The sequence below is a fragment of the Syngnathus leptorhynchus genome, chromosome 10 (genome assembly GCF_054491065.1).
Source record: "Syngnathus leptorhynchus isolate UIUO chromosome 10, UIUO_Slep, whole genome shotgun sequence".
NCBI lineage: Eukaryota > Metazoa > Chordata > Actinopteri > Syngnathiformes > Syngnathidae > Syngnathus > Syngnathus leptorhynchus.
Window position 1 is genome coordinate 9,320,648 of NC_141204.1, and position 27,286 is coordinate 9,347,933.

General features: G+C 41.3%; 3 protein-coding genes across 7 annotated transcripts in view; 1 reads left to right on the forward strand and 2 right to left on the reverse strand.

Annotated features, from left to right (window-relative positions):
* arid4b (AT-rich interaction domain 4B) overlaps positions 1-11,145 on the reverse strand; it is a 35,551-nt gene extending 24,406 nt beyond the window's left edge. The window contains exons 1-3 of one of the 2 annotated variants that reach the window (XM_085923049.1): positions 11,118-11,145; positions 10,707-10,805; positions 4,781-4,829 (exon numbers count right to left, since the gene is read on the reverse strand). In XM_085923049.1, the coding sequence (XP_085779175.1) occupies positions 4,781-4,786 (6 nt within the window). In that variant the 5' untranslated portion in view covers positions 4,787-4,829; positions 10,707-10,805; positions 11,118-11,145. Of the gene's footprint in view, positions 1-4,780; positions 4,830-6,634; positions 6,837-10,706; positions 10,806-11,117 lie in introns of those variants that run through there. The other variant, XM_085923051.1, reaches the window with a different exon arrangement.
* ggps1 (geranylgeranyl diphosphate synthase 1) lies at positions 7,002-12,693 on the forward strand. 2 transcript variants are annotated; one of them, XM_085923055.1, is made up of 4 exons: positions 7,002-7,082; positions 8,148-8,241; positions 8,621-8,691; positions 11,133-12,693. In XM_085923055.1, the coding sequence occupies exons 2-4, from the start codon at positions 8,169-8,171 to the stop codon at positions 11,928-11,930; spliced, it is 942 nt and encodes a 313-aa protein (XP_085779181.1). In that variant the 5' UTR covers positions 7,002-7,082; positions 8,148-8,168; the 3' UTR covers positions 11,931-12,693. The 2 variants fall into 2 exon arrangements, with proteins under 2 accessions (XP_085779181.1, XP_085779180.1); XM_085923054.1 differs by lacking the exon at positions 7,002-7,082 and adding an exon at positions 7,116-7,500.
* A 2,324-nt stretch (positions 12,694-15,017) lies between these two features.
* b3galnt2 (beta-1,3-N-acetylgalactosaminyltransferase 2) lies at positions 15,018-27,000 on the reverse strand. 3 transcript variants are annotated; one of them, XM_085923052.1, is made up of 14 exons: positions 26,742-27,000; positions 26,213-26,339; positions 25,838-25,938; positions 21,700-21,899; positions 21,528-21,623; positions 21,356-21,466; positions 21,205-21,283; positions 20,609-20,792; positions 19,422-19,547; positions 19,172-19,331; positions 19,048-19,104; positions 18,135-18,273; positions 15,294-15,329; positions 15,018-15,122 (listed from the first exon to the last, which is right to left on the reverse strand). In XM_085923052.1, the coding sequence occupies exons 1-12, from the start codon at positions 26,851-26,853 to the stop codon at positions 18,136-18,138; spliced, it is 1,491 nt and encodes a 496-aa protein (XP_085779178.1). In that variant the 5' UTR covers positions 26,854-27,000; the 3' UTR covers positions 15,018-15,122; positions 15,294-15,329; position 18,135. The 3 variants fall into 3 exon arrangements, 2 of the variants coding, with proteins under 2 accessions (XP_085779178.1, XP_085779179.1); XR_015067494.1 differs by lacking the exon at positions 15,018-15,122 and adding an exon at positions 16,261-16,352; XM_085923053.1 differs by lacking the exons at positions 15,018-15,122; positions 15,294-15,329 and adding an exon at positions 15,341-16,352.
* Between the last annotated feature and the right edge of the window lie 286 nt (positions 27,001-27,286).

Here is a 27,286-nt window from a genome sequence, read left to right on the forward strand (position 1 = left end):
TATTCCGCATTCTAAAGCAATACAAACATCTACGATAGCCTTTTCACCCTTTGCCAATGCTGTGGAAAACAATCTGCAGGCACACGGGCTTGATTAAACACATACAAATAGGACCTGGCATGAGGTGATCAAAACCAAATCAGACTGACATGGAAACAAAAATCTGCAGGGGAAAAACAAAATGTATAGTGTAAGGTAAGATTATTTAAATCACGTTTGTTAGAAAATGTGACAACAGAAAGGAGAATCAGACTATCAGTAGTAATAGTAGTACACGCACAATAAATAATTTGACGCTTGTCTGACTCACAAAAACAAGCATTTGTAATTGCACCTTTTCAGTGTTTAATCCTTCCTGTCATATGAGACAATGATCCTGCCACATACAGCGGCTTCTAAAATCATTCATTCTTCCCTGAGAAAAAATACAGTATTTCTCCCAACAGCAAAATGAGTGTACTTCCTTGTCAGCTGTGATTCTCAAAAGCTTGAAAATTTTAATAAGCGCCTCAGTGGAAATTACTAGTAGTGGAAAGCAAAATACGACCTAATTGCATGACTGGGGAGAAGTTCCACCTGTTCCTGTGGACTGTTAGCATGAAGGCCATATTACAAATACCCAAGCGCTCAACTCCACATATATAAATAATCCTTGTCACTCTCTCTCTCTCTCGCACACGTTCTCTCTCTCGCTATCTCGCACGTTCTCTCTCTCTCGCTCTCTCTCTCTCTCTCTCTCTCTCTCTCTCTCTCTCTCTCTCTCTCTCTCTCTCTCTCTCTCTCTCGATATTGCTATTCAATTCAAGAATGTTTCCAGTTGTCTTGACTTTAACATGAGTTGTCTTTTTGAACACTGCTTTTGTCTAGCATCTGTCACAAATTCTCTCATCACAGATCTGCTGACATCAGATCATCCCATGCGTCAATATTTGAGTCAATCCACATCACCACGCTTGGATGAGGGTAAATTGGATTGGATTAGATAGATTGCAAATCTTAAAACACATTCTTGTGAAATGCTATGTTGTCAATTATTCTGTTCATGTTATCATTAGAACCTAATCAGTAATATTTACGATGATGGAATGATGACACACGAATCAAATTATGAACAAATGCAAAATGAAATAACGCGGCACGCCAGATGGTTTGGCAAGGGACTTTACTTCGGACAGCAAGCTTTCTCTTTCAGATAAGTTCCTAACAATATGAAAAGAGGTGCAGGTTTTAGGAACGCTAAATTTCAAAAGGAGATCTGTACATTTACACTGCATTGGAATTGGAAGGTAAGCATAATAAGCATCCGATTTTTTTTTTTTATGTTTTGTTTTTAATATACCACCCTACAAGGGTTTTTGTTGTTGTGACCATCATGAGTCATTCGTATTTATGGTTTGGCAAAGTTTTTAAAACGGATGCCATTGCTTATGCAACCCACCCATATTTTTCTTTCTCTGTTTAATTTGGGTTTAGGACCAGAAATATCTAGATATCTGGGCATTGACTAGGACTTAATTGGACTAATACAATAATATTTCACAATATGTGTAAGCCATTATTTAGTATTCTGGCTGAAATGCAAGCTTGTTGCAAAAAGTGATTGTTTGTATCACTTTATTTTACTACATTTGTGAAAGAAGCATGTTAAGAGGCGTGCCGGGGGAAAGAATTACACTAACTCTCATTCTAGCAAGCACATCTAATAATCCTGCTGTGAATCAGCTCTTTGTGTTCAATAAACTTAGTGACCGGTGTTTCAGCAGAGGTAGCATGGGAAATGCCCAAACAGTTTTAACCTAACCCTAGAAAACGAAAATAACAATCAAAATTGGGAAGCGGGCCTTTTGAACTCCACTGGCAAAGTTGCAAACGGGGAGTCAAACATAAACATGAAATATTTTAATGAGTAACTGGATTTGATGATGGAGATTTAAAAAATAAAAAAATATAAAAAAATATACTTGCTTTCACTCACATTAATATTGAATGAACTGTGGCTTGTTTTAAATTGACACACTGGCTCAAATATGAGGAAAACTGCAAATTGCAAATAATTATTTTGCAAGTTCTAACATGAGTGGATAACGCATACGAGTCATCATAAAACCTCATTATGAATCTCTGAGGGTATGCTCTATCCTCCTGCTCCAATTATTATTTTTTTCCCTTTTTGGATTTTTGCAGAGAATGAATGAGACTTACTAAATGGGGCTGTTGCACAGTCCTTGACAAAGATTTCATTTCACTGTGCTCACTGAGTAAAAACTGAAGTGAATGTATATGCGTGATTTACGAGTAACATGAAAGAGTGAGAGTGAAACTTTGACCACAAACGCTGCAAATATCCAGCTATTTTTTATTCCACTGTTTATTACCTTTTATCGAGCTAATGTGTCCATTTTACATGACAGAAAATATATCACAACACACTATTCAGATAATATAATCATTCTGTCTCAACTGCGACATCAAGGTCATCAGGTTTGCCCATAATCTCACCAATTGATTGAGTCTAGAGACAAAATCATCAGATTCTCACTCGCGATCTTTTATGAAATGCATTCACATCTTACATAACAGGGTAAATGTAATTGATGAAAACTACACACTCAATTTCTAAAAACACTTGACTACTTTTTTTTTAATTCAAGGAGTTGATAGCATACCATTTACTAAACAAGATGTATTACACACTATTGGAAAATTTGGTACAAATTAGAGACGGGACGATTAATCCGATTAAACGATAACTGATTATCACATTAATCTTTTTTTTATCAATCTCGAAAAGAACATACAGGAGGGCTTTACAATAGTCAATTAAAAAGAAAGGGGAATTATTCTCAAACGTTTGCGTCTGAAATTAGACAAAACCTTGCAGTTACAACCCAGTGTTATCCACAACATCACGTGAGACTTTTGAAATGCCCCCGAGACCTCGCTTTAGCAAGCATCAAAACAATGCAACTCACTCAGCAGCTACGGTATTTGTCTTTTGTCTAAATGGTAGCGAGAAGGTGCTGAAATACCACAGGGAGATGCATTTACATTCCTGTGTTGTTTCAAGGGAGTAGAGCTGCTCAGATTAGTCAAGTGAGGTTAAATTGTATAGCAACAACATTTGACCATTGTGTAACACAGACAACACAAAGACAGTCATCTGTTGTTTTCACGTTTCAAGAAAAGGCAATGAGCATTTTAATTAAGTTCTGAAAAGTGATTAAAGTGCTAGTTGTTGAGTATATTTTCTTTTTTTTGCTGACTATGAATTACACATCATGTTCAGATGATACACACAGGTATTAGCTGCAAAAAGGTGCAGTGGAGCAGGCATTATAGTCTCGTATTCATGATGATAATAATAAGAGTAATAATAATAATCAGGAATAGAAATACTCCAGGGAAAACGTGGGATTTTTATTTGAGTGCCAAATTATGCATTTTTCCTTGGAATGCTGCCTTTCATTGCAAAAATGAACTGATGCTAAGGGTGGTTCTCGTGCATGAAATAATCACTTTCAGAAATGTCAATACTTGAGGTCTCCAGGGCAGATCAAAGTTGAAGTACAATCCTCACACATCTTCCAATGTGTGTTGTTTCCAGACAAAAATCACTAAGTACTGACTTGGCATGCATATCACACTACACACAGTCACGTTTGTGGATCAGTGCGGACTCATTTGTGTGTGTGTTGCATTAGGGCTCACCGCCCCCCAAAAAAAGAAATCATGGTCACGCTCACATTTGAAGGTTTAAAAACATTGCAAAATTTGCTTCTTTGATATGTCTTGCAATGTACACTACAATCACCTGGGACTTTGACTGTTTTCCTAAATCTCACGATGCAATGCTCGAGTAGGGCTCGCTCAATGACATCGGTTCCAAAACCAGTATCACGCAGAACAAAAACATGCATTCCTTCAACCACTGATATTTTTTTATTTACAATTATATGACACTCTCACACTTTGCCAGTGCATGAAACCCCAACTCATGCTCACGTAAAGGCTTGCAAAATCCAATTATTTTACTGTGAAGTGAGCAGTATCGCATTTTAAAGTAAAAAATCTCCCGTGTCTGTAATTTCAGTATCTATGTGGATGACAGAGCAGATCTTGTTTGACTGTTTTACATTACACTGGTGGTTGATCTCACTTAAACCTGTGACAAAGTTATTATAAAAATATGAAATGCTTGGGCTACATAAGTGACATGACATTTAACACCTTTCATTACAGATGACGTTCCAGGAGTGCTGTATTATATTGCATTCTTAGGAGCCTTGTTATGCTCATAGTGAGAATTAACATGATTAAAATGTAATTTAATAACTGACAGCTCAGTTAATTTCAGACTTTAAAAACCAGTAGCGGTACATCACATTTCAAGTCCCGCTGCAGACAAAAGAACATTGCAGCTAGATAATTCAAGTCCGCTCCCTGACTGCTGCTGATGTGCCTTTGAGCAAGACACCAAAACAACCATCAAGCGCTGCTCATCACTCCTCTCAACACAAACATAGAGTAAGATAAATGAAATGCATCCAAATGCTTATCCACGTTAGGCTCAAACTGGAGTGCCTATTCCAGCTGACTTTGGATGAGACAAGGGGGACACCATGAATTGGTTCCCAGTCGATCAATCGCAACAAAGGCTGACTTTGGAGTTTGCAATGTAACAACTCGAGTGCACAATGCAAGAAAAGGCAGACAATACAGCCACAGATATCAAACGGCATTCAAGTGACAGAAACATGCAGGAAAAGTGAGAAGAGCCTACCTTCATCTCTCTACGAGTCCTTTACGTGACCAGTGTAGCGAATCCGAGGCTGAAAGAGATTAGAAACGATGTTAGGCAGGTCAACTTCAGCTTGTTTTATGATGACATCATTCCTCTTGCTTGGCAAAAAACCTGGGCAGCATGAAAACATCCCAACACCTTCGTGCACGTTTGCAGTTGCACTCGGTTCGGTTTCGAATACAGAAGTGGGGGCGACGGGTGGGGTGTGCGGTTGGTAAAGACCGGACCCCCCCCCCCCCCCCCCCCTTTCCTTCCCCTAACAATACTGTGTATCGTTGTTGCATTGTAAGCCGTGGCAAGCTGATCACTCTCATACAGAGCTGCCTAAAGCTGTTTATGTAATGCCCTGTGTATGAGCGTGTTCTAGTCCGTCAGTTTGCCTTGTGTTAGTGAAGGGCACACGTAACCTATCGTTGTGCACAAAATTCAACAAAAGTGTAGTACGGTACTGTAGTTTGAGTCAGGCAAAAATCCACATACTCTCGATTTTGCTTTCCTCTCTCTCACACACACACACACTCACGGTGGGGGCAGCGTGCAGTCTGCCTGCACCGCACCGACTCGCAACACTAGAGCAGCGGATGACGCCATTTCTGTGGCTGACAGTCGGATACAACCACAGCGCTTCATTAGGACGTGTACGCAAGCAGCGCATCCAATCTACCCGCACTACCCGAAAGCCATGATACAACAAGATGAAGAATACTGCTTTTAAATGCAAACTGCTCCGTAGTAGTTTGCGTTTCCTTTCTCCGTCGACTCTTGCCCGATCGTGAAATAGAGCCGTAATAACACCCGCTTGTTACCGAGACGAACATTTACAGACATGTCACGTGAAAAAGAAACGCCAAAGGCGTCAAGTTGGTCAAAGTGCTAGCGGTCAGGCGTCCAATTAAAAAGTCACTTTCGCGGAATGTGCTCTTTTTAGTAGCGACATGTCTGCACACTATTTGCCGCTGACAAAGGAACCAGCTTGGCAAACGATTCGCAACAAGGTCAGCCTTGTGGCGACTTGACATAGTAGTAGTAACGCTAATAACATTCATGTCGTATTGTTCGAAGAGGAACCGAGGTCCGCCGTGTTTATCCGACGGACGCCGAGGACACGCAGTCATCCGCCCCAGACAAGCGGCTCCGAGTGCCCGATTCAAGTGAGTGAGTGACCGGCCAGCACGCAAAAACCAATAAGCCTCGAATGTCTCTGAAGAACGTCGAGCCCGTTACGTCCAAATAAAACCAAGGACACACAACACGTCGAAAGAGGAAAAATCCCAAAGGGGAAACGCATCACTATGCATCTATGAGCACGGCTGCTGGAGCGGAGGAGTTTCGTTTTTCTTCAAATACAAGGTGGCCCATTCTGTCCCGACTACGTAAGAACTGGTGAAGCGCTTAATACACTACAGCTGACAGTTAGCCACCAAGGGGGGGGGAAAGCCGTTTTAATCACTGCATCGACGCCAAGCTTCGCCCACAGTGTTGTTGTGTAAAATCACTTTGACGCCTGTGCTCGACGACAAGGATTCCTCCGCTCAACAACATAAACGCTGGTGCTACCCCCCCCAGCAGCCTTGGAACTATTCAACCCCGGAGGAACCGTCTCACTTGCCATAAGGTTGTTTACCGCATAACTTTGCGATCGAGCTGGCCCGAGTTTTTTTTTTTTGCCCTATTAGCCCAATAGATTCATTCATTCCCTTCTAGATTGTGCAAAGACACATCGCATCACCAAGGAACAAGTTAGCAAACAGGCAGTCAAAAGAAGGGCAGCGAGCGAATGAAAGATATTCTAAATAGAGATGGCTTTTTTTTGTCGAACAACAGCAGTCTTACCTGCGCTGCCAAGTTGAAAATAGCGTCCGTTTTTCGACGAAAGTGTGCTAGTAATCCAAAGGAACATTTAAGTGGTGACTCGGGGAGGTTTCACCGCTCGTCGGCCCCAGGTTGATGTTGAACACGGGTGGATAAAGTCGTTTTCGCAGAGCGCTGCTGTTTGCCTTGTTGAGAAGCTCCTCCAGCCTGCCTCTTTCCTTAGACTCCCACCACCCTCCCCCGACTTCTGAGTATGATTGACGGGCGTGTTGATCACGCCCTGTCATTTCTGCGCAATCCAATTGGATGATAACGCCATCGGAAACGCCTTACTTCGCAGCGATTGGTTTATAATGGGGAAAAAAAACACCCATGGCAATCCGTACGAAATAAACGTACCTACTGGTTACTTGACACAACAAGGAAAATACAGAAAAACTACAACCCCCAGGTTTATCACCATTTATAGGTGCGTTTGTTTTATAGTATCGGGTGTCCCGATTGGACGATCTTTTTTTTCTTTGCTGTCAAATACAGGCTGGATGTTGCTATCGGGCAATGTTGTTATATGCATACAACACACATTGAGGTCGACACGCATATAAATGTAGATTCAGCAGTCTTTATCTGCCTAGTTCCGGCATTAGCATTGCGTAATAGCTTGTGAGTTGGCTCGTGTAGTGGATGCAATACTACACTGATATCACTTAGTGATCTTGGCAATTCTGTCGTCTATGTGCTATTCGACCAAACTATTACGATTTAAACTAGGTAGAAATGTGCGCTGGTAGCGATCGTTTGTGTTAGCATGCTAACACAAGTCAACTAGCCGTGTGGCTAACGGAAACGACCAGTCAGTCACCATTCTGGCATCGGAGACAACCAAGGTAGGTAGAGATGAAGACCATTCGGCAACACTTTGTGTATTTAAAATTACAATCGTGAGTTGTCAAAAGGACGTTGCTCGCCGCGACTCTGAACGGGATAAGCCGTAGGAAATTAATATATTTTGAATTTATTCTGGTCTGTCTTGATGGGACTTCTGACTTCACAGACGTTTTCATCTTAAAAAATATTGATCCAATCTGTCTTTCTCGAAGTAATCATTACACATGGAAAAAAAATACTGCCTGATTTCCACAATGGTTTTTATTTTGTTTTCTACTAAGGCGGCGGCCTTCAAGACATTTCAATTTTATTAATTTATTTTTCTATGCTATAGTTGTAAATAAATATTTTTTGAAGCCTAAAATCATCTAAGTCTGTTTCATGCATTTGAACTGAAATGGGTTTTTTTTGTTCTTGCTGCTGTGACCAATTAGTATCTATTCATTGCATTTTCCCACTTATTATTCTATTTACCAACATTTCCTTTGAAATACTGCGTGTATAAGAACATCTAATTACACTTTAAATGATCATATACGCTGGATGCTCCAATTAGACTACTTGCATCATAATTTAGATTAATGCACATTACAATTCTTTTTTTACCCCATTTTAATGAAAACCTTTCTCATTTTCTTTGCACAAGACTTCAAATAGTTTTGAAGTGATGGACGGTGAGCCCAAAGTAGCCTCAGAGCGAATTCTCCTGGAGCCATACAAATACTTGTTACAACTGCCAGGTGAGTAACTTGTTAACACTTAACAAACATCACCATCACTGTGTGTTGGAAGTTGGAACTTAATAATTCATACAGGGAGCACTGGAACATAAAGTCCAGTCAGAGAAAGTCTGTATCAAATGATATTATGCCTTCTAACATTGATTTTTCGAGGGACCTGCTGCTACCGCCTACCAGTTAATCTTATTTTTGAAGTACTCCACACTTGACTAGGCTACTGTGCAACACGTACTAATCAATATCATTCAAAATAAACAGCCACATATTGTGAGATTGTATTTATTTGTTTGGTTTTTGTCCCGTTTCTCTTAGTCAACTTGTGATTTAGCACCACATGAAATAGATTCAAATAATCAAACACTGCTTATTATTTCCTCAGGAAAACAAGTGCGGACAAAACTTGCTCAAGCATTCAACCACTGGCTCAATGTTCCAGAGGACAAACTCCAGGTGAGCAACTGAAATGAAGTATTTCCAGTAATTCCCCAATCAACAAAAGGTTTGAAATAGCCACAAAACAGCATGGTACACATTAAATGAACTTGCAGCAAAATAAAAACCAGTTAATTCGGTCAAGTTTGCCGTTCCTAAATCCTTCTGCATGTCAATTTCCCTTCCATCCAATTGGGGGTGCTACGTGCCTTGCGCTTGAGCTGTTGTATTGTTTCCAATTGAAGGACTTTACATTCGCTAGTACCTCCCAGATCAAACCCAATCAGTTATGGGAATCTGGTCAACCTCTGCTTTGTGCTTGTAAATCCTAAACGACTGACTGCTCTCCTTTTTATTACCAATATTGACTTGTCCTTTTCGCCATGTTGCACCAAGAAGCAGACACAAGTATAACAATGATTTCCAACTGGAGTCCTCTTTTTACGCATAATTTTCAAATTAATTTTGGTCAAATTTCAAATCAGATATTAGAGGTTCCCATTTGCATTGATGATGCATTATGAAACAGAAAGGCCGCATCCCACAAGGCATTTAACACATCACGTTGCCTCGTCCGTGCCTACGTGTTCCACGTCATACTTGTTTTCGGTTTGCACGCCACGTAGCTTCATATTGTTAACAAATCTGACTTTAGCCTTCTAATTCCAATTGTGGTGAATTATGGCACAGCACGCCCCCGCCCCTCTTTGCACGGCGCTCGCTAAACTCCCGCTGAACCCATCGCGCGGACTGAGAGCACTCCTCTCGGCATCATTAGCGCTCTGCTGCCAAGAAGGCGCCGCCATGGAAACAAGTGTGCCTTCAGATGGATGAATGGAGTGACATTGGTGTCCTGTGTCGTTCGTTTGAACATCTACAGTACAGAATGTGAGATGCGTGTCGTGTTGAGATTTAGCCGTTATTACTGTTGCCCTTGTTCTGGTCTCTTGGGCAATGAAGAACGGCTAAATATTCTGTATTTCAGTAGCCATTTGCAGCACTCGACATATCAATGTATTCCCAACAGATTGGTTGTTGAATAACAAAAAAAGTGGAACACTGGACCACACAATTCGTTTTATCAATCTTAACTCATTTGACTGACCAGTTGTACATTCATGGCCGACATGCGTACAAATTACAGTCACTATAGGAATAGAACTGCGTAATAACTAAGGACCTTATGTATTGTATTTGCACTTTGAATGACTCAGTCAGTGGCGCGAGGCATCATCTGTTCCATCCACTGGCTTGTCTGCCGCAACGCTTCTTATGCAGCCTACCGAAATGACAAAATGGCAGCCTGCTCACAAGTGACTGGCCTTCAGTATATTGCACTGAATGCACTTGTTTGTGGCAAAGAAATGTCTGCATTGTTAATAGGTCACTGTTTATGGCTTTGGCAAGATGTGACTTCTACTGCTAGCAAAGTGGTCACGCTAATCAATGAAAACTTGCAGATCAGTGAATGCGCACACAACACTCTGGCAGTTCTTGGAGCCGTTATGGATGGAAATTTTGGATTTGCCTTAGCGGTTATGATTTCTGTTACTTTGAGTCGTGAAGCCAATGTCACTTGTCTAATGGGAGGAAACAGACTGCCACTCAAAGTCGCAATTCATGTTCACGCTCAGTTTTAAGTTGTACTAGGGAAGTACCTCTCAAACTGTGGTCTGTTAAATAAACTAAAATATTTCATTTAAATACACACAACCAAATTTTGATCCGATTAAAAGCTCTGACATTAGGTTGAAATATTACAAAACTATTTTGGGGCATATATGGTAGTTAAGTTTAATTGGCATTAGAATGTTGTATAATATAACTAAGGGGTCCCTGGGCCCAAAATGTTTGAGAACCCCGGTTCAAGAGCGTACAGTAACACTAAGTGGCTCACTAAGGTTTCAGGGTCAGTTAAAGGTTGTGTTGGGCAGCCTTGGCCATCTGTCTGACCCACTGAGCCTCTCTTTGTGCAAGCAGCTCTCACTCCCACCAGCGCTCAAATCTAATCACAAGGCCAACTTTTGACTTACTGCTTTGTTTCTTGTATCCTCCTTCAAGGGGTTTTATTTCAGTCATTCAACATCAGTGTAGACATTTCCAGAGGAAAAAAAGTAGACTCTGCTTTGGATCTAATGGATTACAAATGGAAACATTGTTCTTGTGATGCAAGGAAGTCATTCTAGCTTAAGTAGATACAATTTGTGCCTATAAACTATTATCATAACATTTAGTAAATTATTAGACATTTTTCCAAAGTCATGACTGATCATGAGGAAAACTATTTTGTGATTGTATGTGTAGAAGTTCAAGCACATCACCATTTGACTGTCTTGTCTTGGGAGAGCATGCAAACATGGCGCTCTCTGCTGTTCACAAGTTGTAGTGCACCAACAATTTTCCTCTACTCACAAAGTCCCATCGTGTCTTAAGAGGTTACTTACTTGTACTCAATTCAGGTGATCATCGAAGTGACGGAGATGTTGCACAACGCCAGCTTGCTCATAGACGACATCGAGGACAACTCCAATTTACGGCGAGGCTTTCCCGTGGCCCACAGCATCTACGGCGTTCCTTCGGTCATCAACTCTGCCAACTATGTGTACTTCCTGGGTTTGGAGAAGGTGTTGACGCTGGACAACCCCGAGGCCGTGCGCGTGTTTACCCGGCAGCTGCTGGAGCTGCACCGCGGCCAGGGCCTGGACATCCACTGGAGGGACACGTACACCTGTCCCACGGAACAGGAGTACCGCAACATGGTGCTGCAGAAAACCGGTGGCCTCTTCGGCCTGGCCGTGGGCCTGATGCAGCTGTTCTCTGATTGGAAGCAGGACTTGAAGCCCCTCCTGGACACACTGGGCCTCTTCTTTCAGATCCGGGACGACTACGCCAACCTGCGCTCGTGCGAATACAGTGAGAACAAGAGTTTCTGCGAAGACCTGACGGAAGGCAAGTTCTCTTTCCCCACCATTCACGCCATCTGGTCACGTCCAGAGAGCACCCAGGTGCAGAACATCCTCAGGCAGCGCACAGACAACATGGACATCAAGCGCTACTGCGTGGACTACCTCGAGAAGGTGGGTTCGTTCGCGTACACTCGTCAGACTCTGCGGGAGTTAGAGGCCGAGTCTTACCATCTGATCAGGGATCTCGGGGGGAACCCTCAGCTGGAAAGCCTGGTAGAACTCCTCAGCCACATGCATCGAGAGACTGAAACGGAGTCGAATGCTGAGCAGCACATCAAGCAAAACCGCTGACCTCCTCCTTGTCACTCACTGCGCTGACACGCTGCACTGCACGCCTTGCATTTAAGAAAATCTTCAAGTGATCAACAAAACTGTAAGAACACTAGACCAATGCATCAAGATGGAAACAAATCCAGCCTGCGTCCTGCCTTTTGTCCTTGCTGTGTTGGAATCACGTTAAAATGCACTCCTTGTATTCTTTTTAAACTGTACCACACTTGAATCTCGCCGGAAGCAAAAACAACCAGTGATCTGGAAAGGGGGCTCTGTAGGAAATTGTCGTTTTTGAATCTTAAACGTGAAATAGTTTTTCTGCCTTAGGTTTCTTTGTGTACTGCACAGACCTTTAATTTCCTACCATGGCCACGTACGCTATCATTGCGTGAATGAAGCGACATTTTAAAAGCCCTTTGAGTACCTTGAAGTCAGAAAGGCACTATAATAAATGGAGCTCCATTTGCTTTTTTTTTTTTTTTTTTTTAACACAGTGAGTGTTGCTCAAGTCCATCTTTAAAGCATGTGGCTGTTTGGAGTGCTAAAAGAGACACGTGGCTCTTTTTCATCAAGCCACCACTACTCAAAGCGAACTTCAAATCATCTGCTTTGTATGCAACATATTGCAATTCCATATTTTGTGCATGGTCAATTTTACTCTGTGTTTATCCATTGCAATTAAGTGCACGTTCAGCATCACAAATTTTTATCACGGCTTAGAATTATCTGAATTATTGTACACTTCTGTGTAGCAATTAAAGATTCTTGAAGGATGTGTCAAGTTTTGAGATTTTGCTGGTTTTGTTGTCCTCAGGTTCATTTCAGTTTTCCAATGAGTAGAAGAATAGCGCTATCTGTCGAACAAACACTTCAAGACTGCACATAGTTTGTGCACAATTTAAGATGAAATATTCTTTAAATGCTCTTTAAATCAATATGCCTTATAGGCTCCAGCATGTTATAGAAAATAGATGGGTTGGCATTTTTCTGTTCTTCATTCACGCCGCTTCACAAGCTACCAAGACTACAAGAATGTAAAGACAAACTCGTCAGCACTTCACAATCACATTTTTTTTCTTCCATTTTTGCCCAAAAGAAGTTGCCAACTCTGAAAACCTTGAGTGCATGGTTGCTATGAACACGGCTGCTGTTTTGTCTGAACTCATCCAACCCAAGCGTGTTTGTTTCATTTCTTATTAAAGCCGACACATTCTTCAGTGATGAGCGCTCTGTGTTTGCCCACATTAATTGTAAAAAGACTTTTTTTTTTTTTTAAATATGAAGAAAAATAATTTCTTTGCCCTGAGCAAGTATGACAAAATGTTAATACCTGTGATGCAGCAGAAGAGCTGACTTGAGTCTGTCACAATCAGTCATCAAAACCCCGCACGAATCACATTTATTCTTTCATGGATGCAGAGATTGATTTTCTCCACTGCCTAGAGTGACAGATAAAGCATGCTGGCATTTGTGAGCGGACCAGTAAACCCATCAGATTTGGTTTATTTATCATCAGCTTCTGCTTGAAGGACACGGATGGAGATTTCATAAATATTCTAATGGCAACAACAGGAAGGAGACATCTAACATTTGTCAACTACTGGAACACATTTGGAAATGACGACTGGGCTAGCCCGCACATATTAAAATCCACAAATTTGTGGCTGCTGAACCATGACTAGTATGTGGGAGTCCGCTGTATTCGTTTTCCTTCTTCACACTTATTCTAGCGATGCAAAATACAGTATATGCTGTTTGATCTGAGACTGGTTTGGTTGAGATTAAGAAGACTTTCATGTTGGGACCTGTGATGGAGTTTGAGAATGTATGGGGGTCATATTTGATATGTCAGTAAATATTCAAAACTGTTAAGCAGTTTTAACTTTCCCAAATCCAAGCTGATGTTCATGAAAGTTTTGCACTTTGCTTTCAAGGAGCACAAAGGAAATTTGAAAGTACTTTCACGTCCCGTGTACGTTAAATCAGAAAATTTGTGCAGGCCTTTCCTGAAACTGGTTAGAGAATATTTTTATACATTTGACAAATTAATCAGATAATTTATTGAAAATATTAGAAACAGAAACAGTAACATTTTGTGTATATGATGTTATTTGTATAGTTATTATAAAACCCCTTCATCATAACCAGTCTTAAATACTACAATTAAAGGTGAGGAAGAATTTTATTAAAATTATTTTTCTAAGAAAACTTTTAGTACAAATTATAACTTGGGATTTTGTTACAGAGTTCTACGAATGATCTCAACCGTGTCAGTTTTACGAATCATAAATTGCCCGTGAGAGAAAAAAAAAAAAAAATTCCCTGCCACTATTCAAGTGTATAATTTATGAATAAATGACATTCTCAAATCATCCTCCAGTACTCCACGGGTGACTGCAACATGTTCAACGAAACAAAATGAACTGATCACTGATCGTAATGACATCGAGGCATGTACAAGTGTAAGTGAATGCGTCAATAGGCTTAAGAGTCACTTGGGAAACAGGTGCAAGGTTTGATAACGTACTATGACACAAGTTAACAACACTCCAGTGCACTTGATGTATAGACATTAAACAGCCTGCTTAATATTCATACCATTGCACCCAGAGCAAAATGTGCTTGCGCATATTTTTACCAGTGCTCACTTGTTTGCAAAGCCTCCCGTCTGCCTCGTCGCATCCCATTTGGGCTAAAAAGGAATAATTAAGTGTTCACTGTTTTCACTCTTCATTTATCATACGGGAAAAGTGTTTGGGAACCAGCGTAGTACAGATGAGCTCATTTGCGATCCTCTTACGTGTCTGTCACTCACTAAAACAATTATCACAAACACCACGACGATGTCATAGAAGCTCTGTCATACGACTGCAGTCGGAGTCGAGGGGGCTTAGGAAACGACGTGATTTATTCTCGACAAGCCAGTCTTTATGAAATATTTCGTGTGACCTAATGCACTGCATCACGCACGATACAAGTGTGAAGTGCAGCTATTTGAAGACAGTATGGAGAGGAGATGCTTATCTTCTGAGTAGGAATGAAAGTTACGGATTGTGTGTCTAATATTACCTCCTCATTCCTGTGAGTCATAAACAGTCAGCAAGGCTGCTTTTGGTTGCCGGGTGTCATGAATAAATGATTTCCTCCTCCTCCTCCTGGAGAGCCCCACACAAGGATGGATGAGGGTGATTGACAGCAATGTGGAATGTTCTGTATGAGTACAAAAGTTGTTCAAATAGTGATGCAAATGGAGGATAATCAAAACCTTTTAGAATTATTCATCAGAGTTGGAGCAGGAAAAGTATCAGAAGCGCAGTCCATCGAACAACAAATAACCAATTATCAAATGAATTGCTATTTTTGGGGGGGGATATTATTTACCAATAGTATGGAGTGTCCACAAAGTCTCTTTACAATCTAAAAAAAAAAAAAAAAAATACACATATTTTAATCACATTGCATTTCGATATTTCAGGTTCCCTGTTGATGAAACTAATGAGAAAAATGCATTAAAAAAAAAAAATCTAATGTTTTGGTACTAATTCAGTCATTTCTTAACACAATAGTGTCATATAACTTAATTTTGTCAATTTTGAAGCTATACTCAATCCACATCTGAATGACTATCATATTGTAAAGTTATTGGTTCATATGCTGCAGTTTGACCATTTTGTCTTTAATACAAAGTGAAATGTTCGAGAAACCATCCATCAATCAATCCTCATTAGGGTTGTGTGTGAACTGGAGCCGATTCTACTTAACTTGGGGTGAGAGGCGCAATTTGTATACCATCTGCAGCTATACTGCTTGTCCTCTTTAGGGATGAGGGGAGTTGGAGCCCTATCCCATCTGAATTGGAGCAAAAGGCAGACTATACCCTTGAATGGTTGCCAGTCAATTACAGGAACCACGTAGAGATATTCGGAGTGAGAAGTGAACCAACGCTGCCAGCCACGAAGTTGCCGGATCACCCTTGAGCATTTATGGCTCTTAAATTCAGTATTAACATGAACCCATATTACTTTTCTTGAAGGAGTCTTTTGGCTCTCATGTTTGAATCAATTGGCTTCACAGCCAAGTTGATTCTCCCATTATTGATCTCTGTGAGAACAAAAAGAGAATTGGATGAGGTTCCTCTTGGTTGAATTCAAAGCATAACACAGTGAAGCAGTTTTTTTTTTCATGCTTGCACGCAAATGAAATAAGCTGCAGACAGATGTGAAGTCAGCCCCAAGTGAAAATGTTTTTTTTTTTTTAAATCCAGGTTCAAAACTAAGCAATATTCTCAGTGGCAATAATTAAAGTCTTTCAAAGCATGTTTTTTTTTAAATGTCCTCCATATACGTACCCATCAAATTAGAAATTGTAAAGCTGCCTTTCCTTGCCTTTGACACGCAATTCCACTTTCTTCTGGAGTCTCTACTTCACCCGTAAATGAGTCTGTTCATCACACAGTAAACAATAGTGTGAATGTAACACTATTTAAAAAAAAAAAAAAAAAAAAAAATCTATTCATGAGATGGAAGGCACAACTAAAAAGGGTGAATTAGCCTTGTGAATGAACACATTAGTGTAGCGCGTGGGTGGACACATTAAAAGAGTGTTGATAATTTAAACCTTTTACATCAGTGTTCGCTGGTGTTTAGGGTAAATTAAATAAGTTCATCTCCTGAAGAAGCACTCAAGCACAAATGAGAGCTTTCATCTGCATGTTATTCCCTCGTTTCATGCTCACTTCAGCAAGAAGACAACAAAATGATGATGGGGGGGGGCAGGGGGGGAGGGATGGGGGAGTCAAGTGTTTCCTTGTCTGGGCAAGCGACTAGAACGCATGCAGATGGGACTTTGCTATCTTGACTATGAAAGGAGGCTGCATCTCAAGGGAGAAGAGTTTGTTTAAATGTCAGCCTAATTGCAGGAGCGGATTTGTAGGGCAACGTCAAAAAAACAAAAAATCTAAAAGCAGATAAATGTTGAGGAGCATGTTTAATATTTATGATAATTGTATGAAGCCCAAACATGAGTTGATACAAACTAAGTTCAAAAGTCAAAAATGATATTCACATTCCAGGTCCATATGTATTTGAACAATGACAGAGATTTTTGATTTTGCCACCACTGTGACATTTGACCACGTGCTCGAAAGGGTTGAGATCAAGTGATTGGATTCGCCATTGGAGAGGATTCGACCTTTTTGCCTTGGAAAAAATCTTGCATTATCTTTTATTGCTCATCAGCAATATGCCTAATGCCGATGTAATCTATTCAAAACTGTAACACTTGTTATTTTTCTTCAAACTAATGGTGATGCCGTACATGTATTTTTCTTACCGTAAAAACAAAAACAACTTGGAGGAAAAAGAAGAATGAAAATAACAATAATATTCAAACAGTGGGCCTTTTACTTACTGAAGACAAAAGTGTAGGCAACAGGACCCACAAACAAGAAGCAAGTGGAGATTAGCCCTGAAAATAGATCTGCATAAAATAGCTGCTTTTCCAAAATGCCTTGTTTTCGTGAAACCTTTTAAAGCCGAAATTCGACACTACAATCACATTTTTATTCAAATCTGTAGAGGTGCAAACTCACTGCCACTGTGAAAATAGATTTGAACCAAATGGTTGCCCCAAAATATTCCACGTGTTCATGATGTCTCAGGAAAACAACCGGCACTCTGCTGCAGAGTGATTTTCTATTCCTTTTTTTGATATAAAAAAAAAAAAAGGACTTCAGTAACTAAATGGTACACCTGCTGACAGTGAACCTTCACAGTTGTTGAGCTGGAAGGCAAATGAAAGGATACCAAGTGAACGTGGAGCCGACAAAAATATACATGTGCATCTCGGTCCAAAGTACGCAAGAAACATTTTCATTTCTTTTGATGTTTTTTTTTTTTTTTTATGTCCTGCAAAGGAGTCAAGTTCCAAAAGTATGGGTCGCAAATTTTACATTGATTTGTCCACGTAGACTTTATGCTGCTATTACAAATACAATAAGGCAACGTCACTCACTATCTTGTACAATGACAACTGGGTGGCACGACAGTCATGGCGGCGAAAAAGCAAAGAAAAGCCATCGTTTCTTTTTCTGTGCCAAGTTATCAGAAATGATCGTTCGTAAAAACACTCAATGGAAATACAGTGTGAACTTGGAGACAACTAAATGACAATTTGAGGTATGAAGTAAGCGCAGAAGTTTTGCACGTGGAGTGTGAGCCAAACCTTACTGTCCCCAAGGACAACCACACGGGTCACCACACGTCCTCTTCCTGTCCCAAAGGACACGAAGCTCCTGTGCCGTGTGCTGCGGGGACGACAGCATGTCCAGGTAGCATTCTTTTTCACAGAGCCAGCTGGGATCCTGGCCAGGAGAGGAGCCGTGTTAGTTGACATGGCAAATGGCCAACTGTTTATTTTTGCACGCTGCAAACAAGCCTCCGTGTTTTGGAGATGAAACAAAAAAACAATGACAGGCTAGGATGGTATTCAAGCACACGGTGTTTAGGTGGGGAAACATCTGAATGACATTACCTCCACAGAGGATGGCGTGTTTTCAAAATAAAGTGTTATCCAAAGAGTAAAAAAAAAACTTTGTTTGTGTACTTCCATACTTGTTTTGGGATAGGGAATTTGTCCATGTTTTCCACCATTTCTGCATGAATAATGCACGATACTAGATGCGGACGGTATTTTGTGCCGCTCCAAAATTGGATTGTTGTCTGTGCTCTACTGAGTGGAATTCGAGTAATTACGTCACCCATAAACGTAATATTTAACTCAGGTGCACCTAAATGCCAACAAATCCAATTTGCTTACATTTTGTGCACGACTACATCATGATAATGACATTCTGGACATGATTCTGAATATATTTGGGAAATGGGAATTTCATTTGATTCTAAAAATGCCTTCATCTTCTCTGTCCATACACTCTTGCTCAGAGCACGGATGCAAAGTGTATTTCTATTACCGACGCGCGTTACTGTCCAGTGCACAATAAACAAACCACACCAAAAAAAGAGTCTGCTCTAAAAACGCATGGTGACAATATGACTGAGCAAGCTAGTTTTACATAGGCTACAGCACTAAGGTTAAGTTTTGGTAGCTTCCAATTTATATTATTGCAGCTATTTACCTGATACTTCTGAGGTCCAACAGCTGCCATCCATATGCCCATGCTCACATCTTCTCCCTGTGGTGACACATTTATTAGCTCACTCCATGGCTTCCAGCAAGGTGCTTGATCCTCAAAGGCCTACCTGGTAGGCCTTTAGACTCTCTGCGTTACTGGCGAGCCACTGCACCAGGTCACGTGACACCACATAGCCCGATCCGCACGCAAAGGCCGGGTAGGCGGGACTGGCGTACTCGAGCTCTTGCCACTTTCCAATGCGATCCACCGCCCAGCTCTGTCTGAAACTGGGTCAAGCACAAAAATCACACATTCACCCATCAATGATCTTTGGTGATCTGGGTACAAACACGGCACACTGCCTGGTCTGTACTTACTTTCCCCACCAGAAATGGCTGCGTTTGAGACCCTTGTGCTCAATCTTCATTAATACCGAGTCCACATCGATGTAACAATCATCATCAGTCTTCAGGAGCAGACTGAAGTCAATGTTGCCCACAGACCTGTCAAATTGGGAATGAGTATCGTTACATAGTGGAATGAAAGAAACTTTGCAAGCAGCTGCTTCAAACATTAGGTTAGAGCACAAAATGTGCCTTGCCAACACTGACATTTGCAAATGTGATGGTATCGAAGAAAAAGATAAGACTCAAAAGACTAACAGTCACAGATAATCTCTTTTAGTGCCACAGTAGGGAAATTTGAGACGATGATTCAGGACGCACAAGGGGAAACTGGAACTAACATCCAGAACTACATCCTTCTGAAGGCCTCATGGTAGAGCGTGACATTAAGTTTGAAAACCTCGGTCGATGCCCCGAAGAAAAAATTGTGCACGCAAACTCTGAAGGAGCAACCTGTTAGCATATTGCACGAGACCTTAGCAAACCTTGAAAAAGGATTCAACCACAAAAGTAAGCTCGTCGTACAGTAGTAAGATTAAGACCATTCATCTATTTGTTTTTGACAATGCTTGTGCTCATTCGTCTGACCCTGTCCCAGCTGTCACAATCACATTTAGGGACAATTTTGAGTATTCACTGAAACTAACATTTCAGTGGAGCACAGCGCCGCATAGACCGTATTGGAAAATGATCAAATGTGGCTGAAGAATAAAAACTGTGCAGTGAGATATAGAAAGTCCTCATGCGCCGCATTTGTGAAAGGTTGTCCCAAAATGTGTGCCAATTATATAAAGGAAAATACATTGTTGGTTGAGAGGAAAACAAGGGTGACATGAGGTAATTAGTGCATCTGCTTTGTGACAGATGCAATGAGATTCATGTCGAAAAAGTAATTTTTTTTTTTTTTTTTTTCAAATGAATAGCCCACCAATCCCTTAACAAGCTGCACAGTTCGTTCTTTGATTGATTAGGCCTCAATGCGGGAGTGTTTAGCGTATGTCTGGATAATTGATGACACACAGTCGCACTGATTGCAAGTATGGCTCTGACAGCGGGACGCTTGTGAGGCAATGACACACATTCATTTTAGATGGCTGATTTCCTTGGAGGGCCGGGGGCAATTTGGAAACGGAGAGCAGAGTCATTAGAACTTGCCGTACCATTTGTAGAACTGAAGCAGTTTGGAAGGAACGCTCCTGTAGGTGTCCACCACATCTACGAACACCATGTCGCCGTGCCTTAGGCTTTCTTCCTTCAAGGCGGCGTCCTCCTGTCTCAGCCCTGCGGCGTGGCGCACCATCCGGGCTGGACGACCTCGCAGGTGCTCAGACAGACTTCTCCTGTCTGACACACAGTAGGTGGAGACGGCTTGGGTCGTAGAGTTCAGAAAAATTCCGGAGAACATTTCATATTGCACCACTGCTTGTAAAACGCTGCAAAGTTAATGCCTGCTGGAGGAAAAATACACGAGGAAAAAAAGAATATATCAAACTATGAGGTGAAGTGTTTGTTTATTTGTAACGTGCGAGGTATTATTAACTGCAAATCTCAAATATTCTCCCGCAAAGAGGCTAGAATTGGTTTTGGAGCTAAACTCAAAACTAATGAGTCGCAGAAGTGTGACATCAATAATAGAGCACAACGAGACGAGAGGTCTGCGAGAAGGTAGGAGCCCCGAGGCTGAACCAAACAGCATCTCCTTACCTGCCAAAGAAAACAAGGCTTTGAAATGTTTACACTGGGAATTGGGACCAACCGTAAATGGTAAAGGTGAATCCTCCGGCCAGGCCAGGAAATCCAAGAGCACTTCTGTGGGGGAGTATGCCTTCTGCAATCTGTGGATTTAAAAACAAGAAGCACATCTGTTCACTCTGTAATCCTCAACCCTACCTGCCTGTTTTTCTTACCGAGGAGAACTTGAGTACACCTCCTCCATCATTGAGCTCCACGCAGGATGAGTTGACTGTGGTCAGTACGTCCGAGTTGGAACTCTCCCATACTAGCGTCCCCTCAAAACCCTGGTTAATAAACACAACTTGTTTCCTCGTGGCCTGTGTTGCTAAAATTTTAATATCCTACCTTGGGCAAGATGAACTTCTCCACCGGTTTGTACCATATTCGGCTTACGAGGGTCCCTGTGCTGATGCCGCTGAAGCGAGACGTTATTATCGCTTCCTATGAACAGACAGACTTGCTTATTAGGAGTCGCTTTTCAACTGGAGGTTGTAAATTCAGCAACAAAAGTAGCGACCTCCTGATCCAGCTGCAGAAGCTTTACGGTCACATTGCTCTTCAATTCAGGGTGGGCGCTTCGGGAAAACACCCCCAGCCTGGTGATCACCACCGGATGGAGCACCTTAAAATCCAGGGCAACGGCGGACACGTCAGAGGGGACGAGGACCGTGGGGTCGGGCACCATCACGATTTCTCTCTCGGCATCCTGTCCCGCCTCTGAGTCAGAGAGCACAAAAAAAGAACTACGTGAGCATTATCACAATGCCAACATGCTGAACTCGTTTCTTGCTCTTTTTTTTTTTTTTTTAAGGAAATACCAAGTGACAGCAGAAGACAGAGGGCCTCCGGTAAAGTGATTTCACTGTGAAAAAATCCGACTTAAACTGGACGGGGGTGGGAGTTAATGCTGAATTGTAAAAGAGTCGCATTGATATGCCGGAGATCAATTAAAAGATTGAGCCTATTAATGGTAAGCAGGCTATTGTTATGTTGAGCTGAGGAAATGTAGTTAAGTGCTGAATAAAAGTAAAATATATATTGCGTGTGTGTGTGTACGTGCGTGCACAATGACAGGATGGATTCTCTTTTTGTTAGCATCATCCTTGCCACTACTTAATCAAAATATCACAGGTGGATCATTTCTCATATTGACAAAAGCCACATTGAAAAGAAGAAAATAATGAGATGACATCAAAATGTTGCAAACTACAAGAATGGAGTCATAATGTTAAAGAATATCCTTTTTTTTGTGGATAAAAAGTCAATTTAACAAATGATAGTCAAAATTACCACACAAAAGTAAGCACAACAGTCTGCAACCAGCAGTTTTTTGGGAGCGGAACCAGCCATTGATCCATTTGCTAATAACATGAATATATTTTGAACATATTTATTGATGATGAGGAAACAAACTCGAAAAGAGTTATTTCTGTCTTTAGTTCTTTCCCAGGAACAGGCAAGCACATAGATAATCACCCATTGTTCCATTGTTTGTCAAACTTAATCCAAAGAATGACTTGCCATCTTTGACTTGTTTTCCTTCTACTGTTGCAACTTTCTTTTTGCAATACATTTGAATTTTATGACTAAAGTACCTTTTTGTCTTTTCAGTGTTGTGCTATCCAAGTACAAGGAATGAAATGGTTATCTAAAAAAGGCAGAAATGCTGTCAAGGACATAATAACATACAGAGCAAATATAAAAGTGCAGTTTGAAAATATAGAAATCAGCACTAGATTGTGCAGCCAGGGAAAACAAGGGCCATAAAAGTCAACAGCACAATGTTATATACAAACACTTAGAGCTCACAATGCTAAAAACAGAATTGGAGTGGTGTAGTTGGTAAACTTCCATTTTTCAAATTGATTATGATTTTAAAGTCAGAGGAATGAACAGAGGTTTTAGAAACTAATATTGGCCTGAACAGTTTGTGACTTAGATGAAAAATTCTTTCAGAGATTGATACAATGATGGAGTGACGTGGTGCAATGTTGAGAATCCGCACAAAGGAAGCAGACCTTGGCTAGAAAGATGCTCAGCAGATATTGCACTTTGGTGCTCGGTACAGAAAATAATCTTTTAAATCTTTCTTTGTGCCACATCCACTGCTGACACAAAACCACATCAGATATTCACATTTTAATTGAAACAGACTAACAGGATTCTGATCTAGAGGAACGCAAGTTCCTGGGAGTCGTTTTCAAGAAAAGCCACGGGTGGCCAGATAAAGAACGCAATTACAGAAGAGCTTTTTGACATTGCGAGTTGACAGATAGGACCCGTGGCAATAACCTGAAAGAGACTTTTATGACTGTTATTGAGAAGGCAATTTACAGTTATCAAAACTAGCTGCAAAAGACACAAACAGTGTGATGGGATCCATAATTGCTCTTGCAGCAATGTGTCAAGATGACTTTTTCCGAATTTCGCTTTGAGACCAGAGCAGAAAATGATTGCAGAGTTCTTCAGTGTCCCAGTGAGTGACGCAAAGAATAATATACCTCCATTCATCCATCTTTTTTTTTCTTTATTCACAGCTAACATTTGGAAGGAGATAGCCTGGACTGTACAAAAAAAAAATGTCTTGCTGCTAAATTATTAGTCTGGTCATTTATTTGTGTTCTCATGGATTGAGTTTGTACTTGAATGAACCATTCTGAAATATTCATTCAGACTGATCCGCTAAACAACCATAGTTGTTTATTTTTGGGGGGGTAATTTTTTTTTTCTGGGCCAGTGTAACTTTACCTGACAGCAGTAGGTGGTGGCGGCGGCGGTGAGGAGGGTGACCTTTCCAATCTCACAGCAGGCATATAATTTGGATAAGTGAGTTTGGGGTGAACCAATTATTTTTGGCCAGCCTGTTTTGATGTACGGTAGAGTGGAGTGGTTCTTTTTTGGGTGGTGAGGGGGTTGTACCGGACTAAAATGTTGAAGGGGGGAATGAATTTAATAACTGGCCTCAAACCAGGATTGTCCTTGTTGATATTAAAATCCTTGAGTTGCCTCAGTGGGTCCTGGAAACATAAAGATTTGGTGGGCCTTTTGTGGACAGTTCTTACAGTGTTACCTCAAATTTTAAATGTGCCAAATGTGGTACATTTTGCAAAAGAAACATATTTTCAGAAAGAAAAAAAAAAACAATCACAATAAACATCAGCCACATTTAAGCTACTACTTCAACAAATTTCCCGAGACCTGAACACGACCTGAACAGGCGAGTGTTCAGATTGTTTTTTCTTGATTAAACCCATGGCCATTTTATTTTGATATTTGTATGGTTGGTTCTAGTCCAATTTGTTTTAAAACATCATAGAATGTTAACTGAATTCATTCATTTGAAACTTAAACTATGGTGGCACTTTAGCATGAAGTGACTGCAGTTGCCCTCAGGTCATCAGCAGCATTGGATTATGTGTTTCAAATCGCTCTGCTACCTGGCAACATGCTAAAAACTCTCACTGGGGTTCCAGTCTGGTGTGTTTTCGAGCCAATCAATCAATCACAGTAATGCAATGGTACCTTTCACACGCTTTCGGCCGTTCTGACAGTAAGTGCGGGTGCCACGTTGACACGTCCTGCTGGTGTATCATATCGGCATCCTCCATAAAGCTTGAAGCATAAGGTGCTTTAAATGTCACGCGTTGATTATGGACTTCGGAACCAACAGCTGGAGATGATATGGTGCGCCAACTATCACTGACAGAGAAATCTCCTTGGATTGTATGTATTCCATGCTACTCTTTCTCTACAATCTGGGTCCTTGATTCCCACATGGCATGTAAAATTTACTTTCACCTGAAAATAGAACTTTGGACCACTGAGCCATAGTCCAGTTCTTGCTCTCCTTAGACCGGACGTACTGTGTATTAAATGATGGACACATTTAATTTGTAGGCTATCTGAATGTTTGGGCTCTACAAACGTCACCTTGATCCAAACTGATTAGGGAAAAAAAAAACACACATTCTCACTGCCGTCTCAAGCAAGTCTGCTAATTATACAAACAAAATCCTTGTGATGAATGCAGCACAAACAGACATCTTCAATTCGCTTTTATTAGTCTGTTTACGGATATTAAGTTAAATATTGAGCTGGATTTACAAACCTAGCAAAGCCCTTTCCTCTAGCACCTCCGAGCATCAAAGCATGGAATCGAATGGCACTTAGAGATATTAACACGACTGGGAAAAAGGCATGGACAAATGAGACGTCACCGCCATGACCCATAAGGCCGACAAAGCCTATTCTGATGAGCCGTAATTATGTTTTCGTGAAGCCAAGCGGCGGTGTGCCTGACAGAAGCTGAAAGACATAAACAATTACCTTCCAACCGATGCTGAGCCGGTTCAATTATTTCACAAGACGTCTTTCTAGTGCTTTACAATGTACGTCACAAACGCCTAAGCGGTGACATTGACGGCGGATTTCATTCTTTGACCATGGCTATGGAGAAGAAAAATAAAGTGTCCTTGAGCTGCAAGCGAGGCGGAATAAAAGATGTTTTACCTCTATTCAGAACGAGCATTCATTAGCTTCTTTCGACTCAACTCATCCCTCAGTAGTGACAGTTGGATGTGAACGCAACAGAATTCTTCTTGAACACCTGTACATTTAAAGCTACACATTTGTGCAACATGCAATATTTCTGTTACCTGGCTCAGTGATGTTGAGTAGGGAGCAGGAGTAAGGATCTTCTCGGTCCTCCTCTGGGATGGCACATCCATGTTTGCCCACAATAAACTTCACCCCCACTCTGAAAACAAGGACGTACAATTGTTTTTGCAAAAGCTTGCCTATCAGTCCACTTCTAGTTACCATGGTAACTAGGGAGTTTGCTCAAAAGGGTCATCATGCTGCATCTTGGCTTCAGAGGGTGACGGATGTAAACAGTATTGCCCGAAGGGGAGGTAAAGAAAATAAGTTTGGTTATTTGTCGTCAGATGCTGCAGGCTTTGTTTTAACTTTAGCAATCTGTCCTGGGAGAGAATAAAAAAAAAAACACAAGTTGGAGGTGGAACCTTGCTGACCTGTGCTTGAAGTGAGGGTGTTGGAGCAAGTAGCCCAGCCAGGTGTCCCTTATGGCTTGTCGCAGTGTGGAATGCTGTCTGGCTGATAAAACTCCCACCAGAACTTCATAGGACGGTACCACTCCATCTGCATTGGATACAAAACATCCAGCATGACAAGTGTGCCTCGAGAAAAAAAACTCAGATTTGTCAGTCAGAATTTCATTTGGACTGCGAATTTGAAATACTTGTCATGATTTGACATGAAGCGACCGAATGAGAGATGCCGAATTCGCATTCATCACCTAGAAACGCCCCGACATTACTCAGCTGTCACATTTTTGTAACTTAAAACACGCACTACTGAGTAAGCTTATGTACAGTATACTGCATAAGCGTAAATTCGAATTTCCCTTCTTATTAGCGACACAAACACCAACAATAACCGACCAAGCGAACCAGCGAGTGCAAAGTTAGCCAAGCGTGCGTCTGCGTCCAAAAAAGTTGCCGGAGAGAAGAGGTGAAGCCCCGCCGTCAAGCGTCAAAGTACCCGAGTGTGTGTCGTCGTCTTCCAGCGGCGTGGGGCACCGTTGTTGAGCCAACCACAAGTGCACCAGTACAGCGAGAGCACAGGGCAGAAGAACCAGCGCTAGCCTCCGCATGGACGGAACGCTTCATTTACCCGAAGTAACGTCGAGCTGAAGCGGAGTGCAGGTTTTTCCCGAGCGGTGCTGTTCGCACTGAAGACCGTTCGGAATGGGAGCTTCATTTGAGTACGGCAGATCTGTCTCGGAATACTTCTCAGCACCGCCTCATGTCCGCCTCTGATGCTGCTAGGGTTGCACCAATGGGGGCGAGGAGCTTTGCCGAGGTGCATTGTGGAACTTGAAGTTCACAATGAAGCTGATGCATGCTAGCAAATTAAAAAGGGGTATCATGAAATGATTCATTATTATAGTAGTAATAATGAAATTGCTCATTTCATTCTTACTACTATTTAAACAAGAAGATTCAAACAACGCAACAGATAGTAATGGCTCATATGAATAAATAATAATAATCATAAAAAAAAGTGACCTTAGATAGCACAACTTG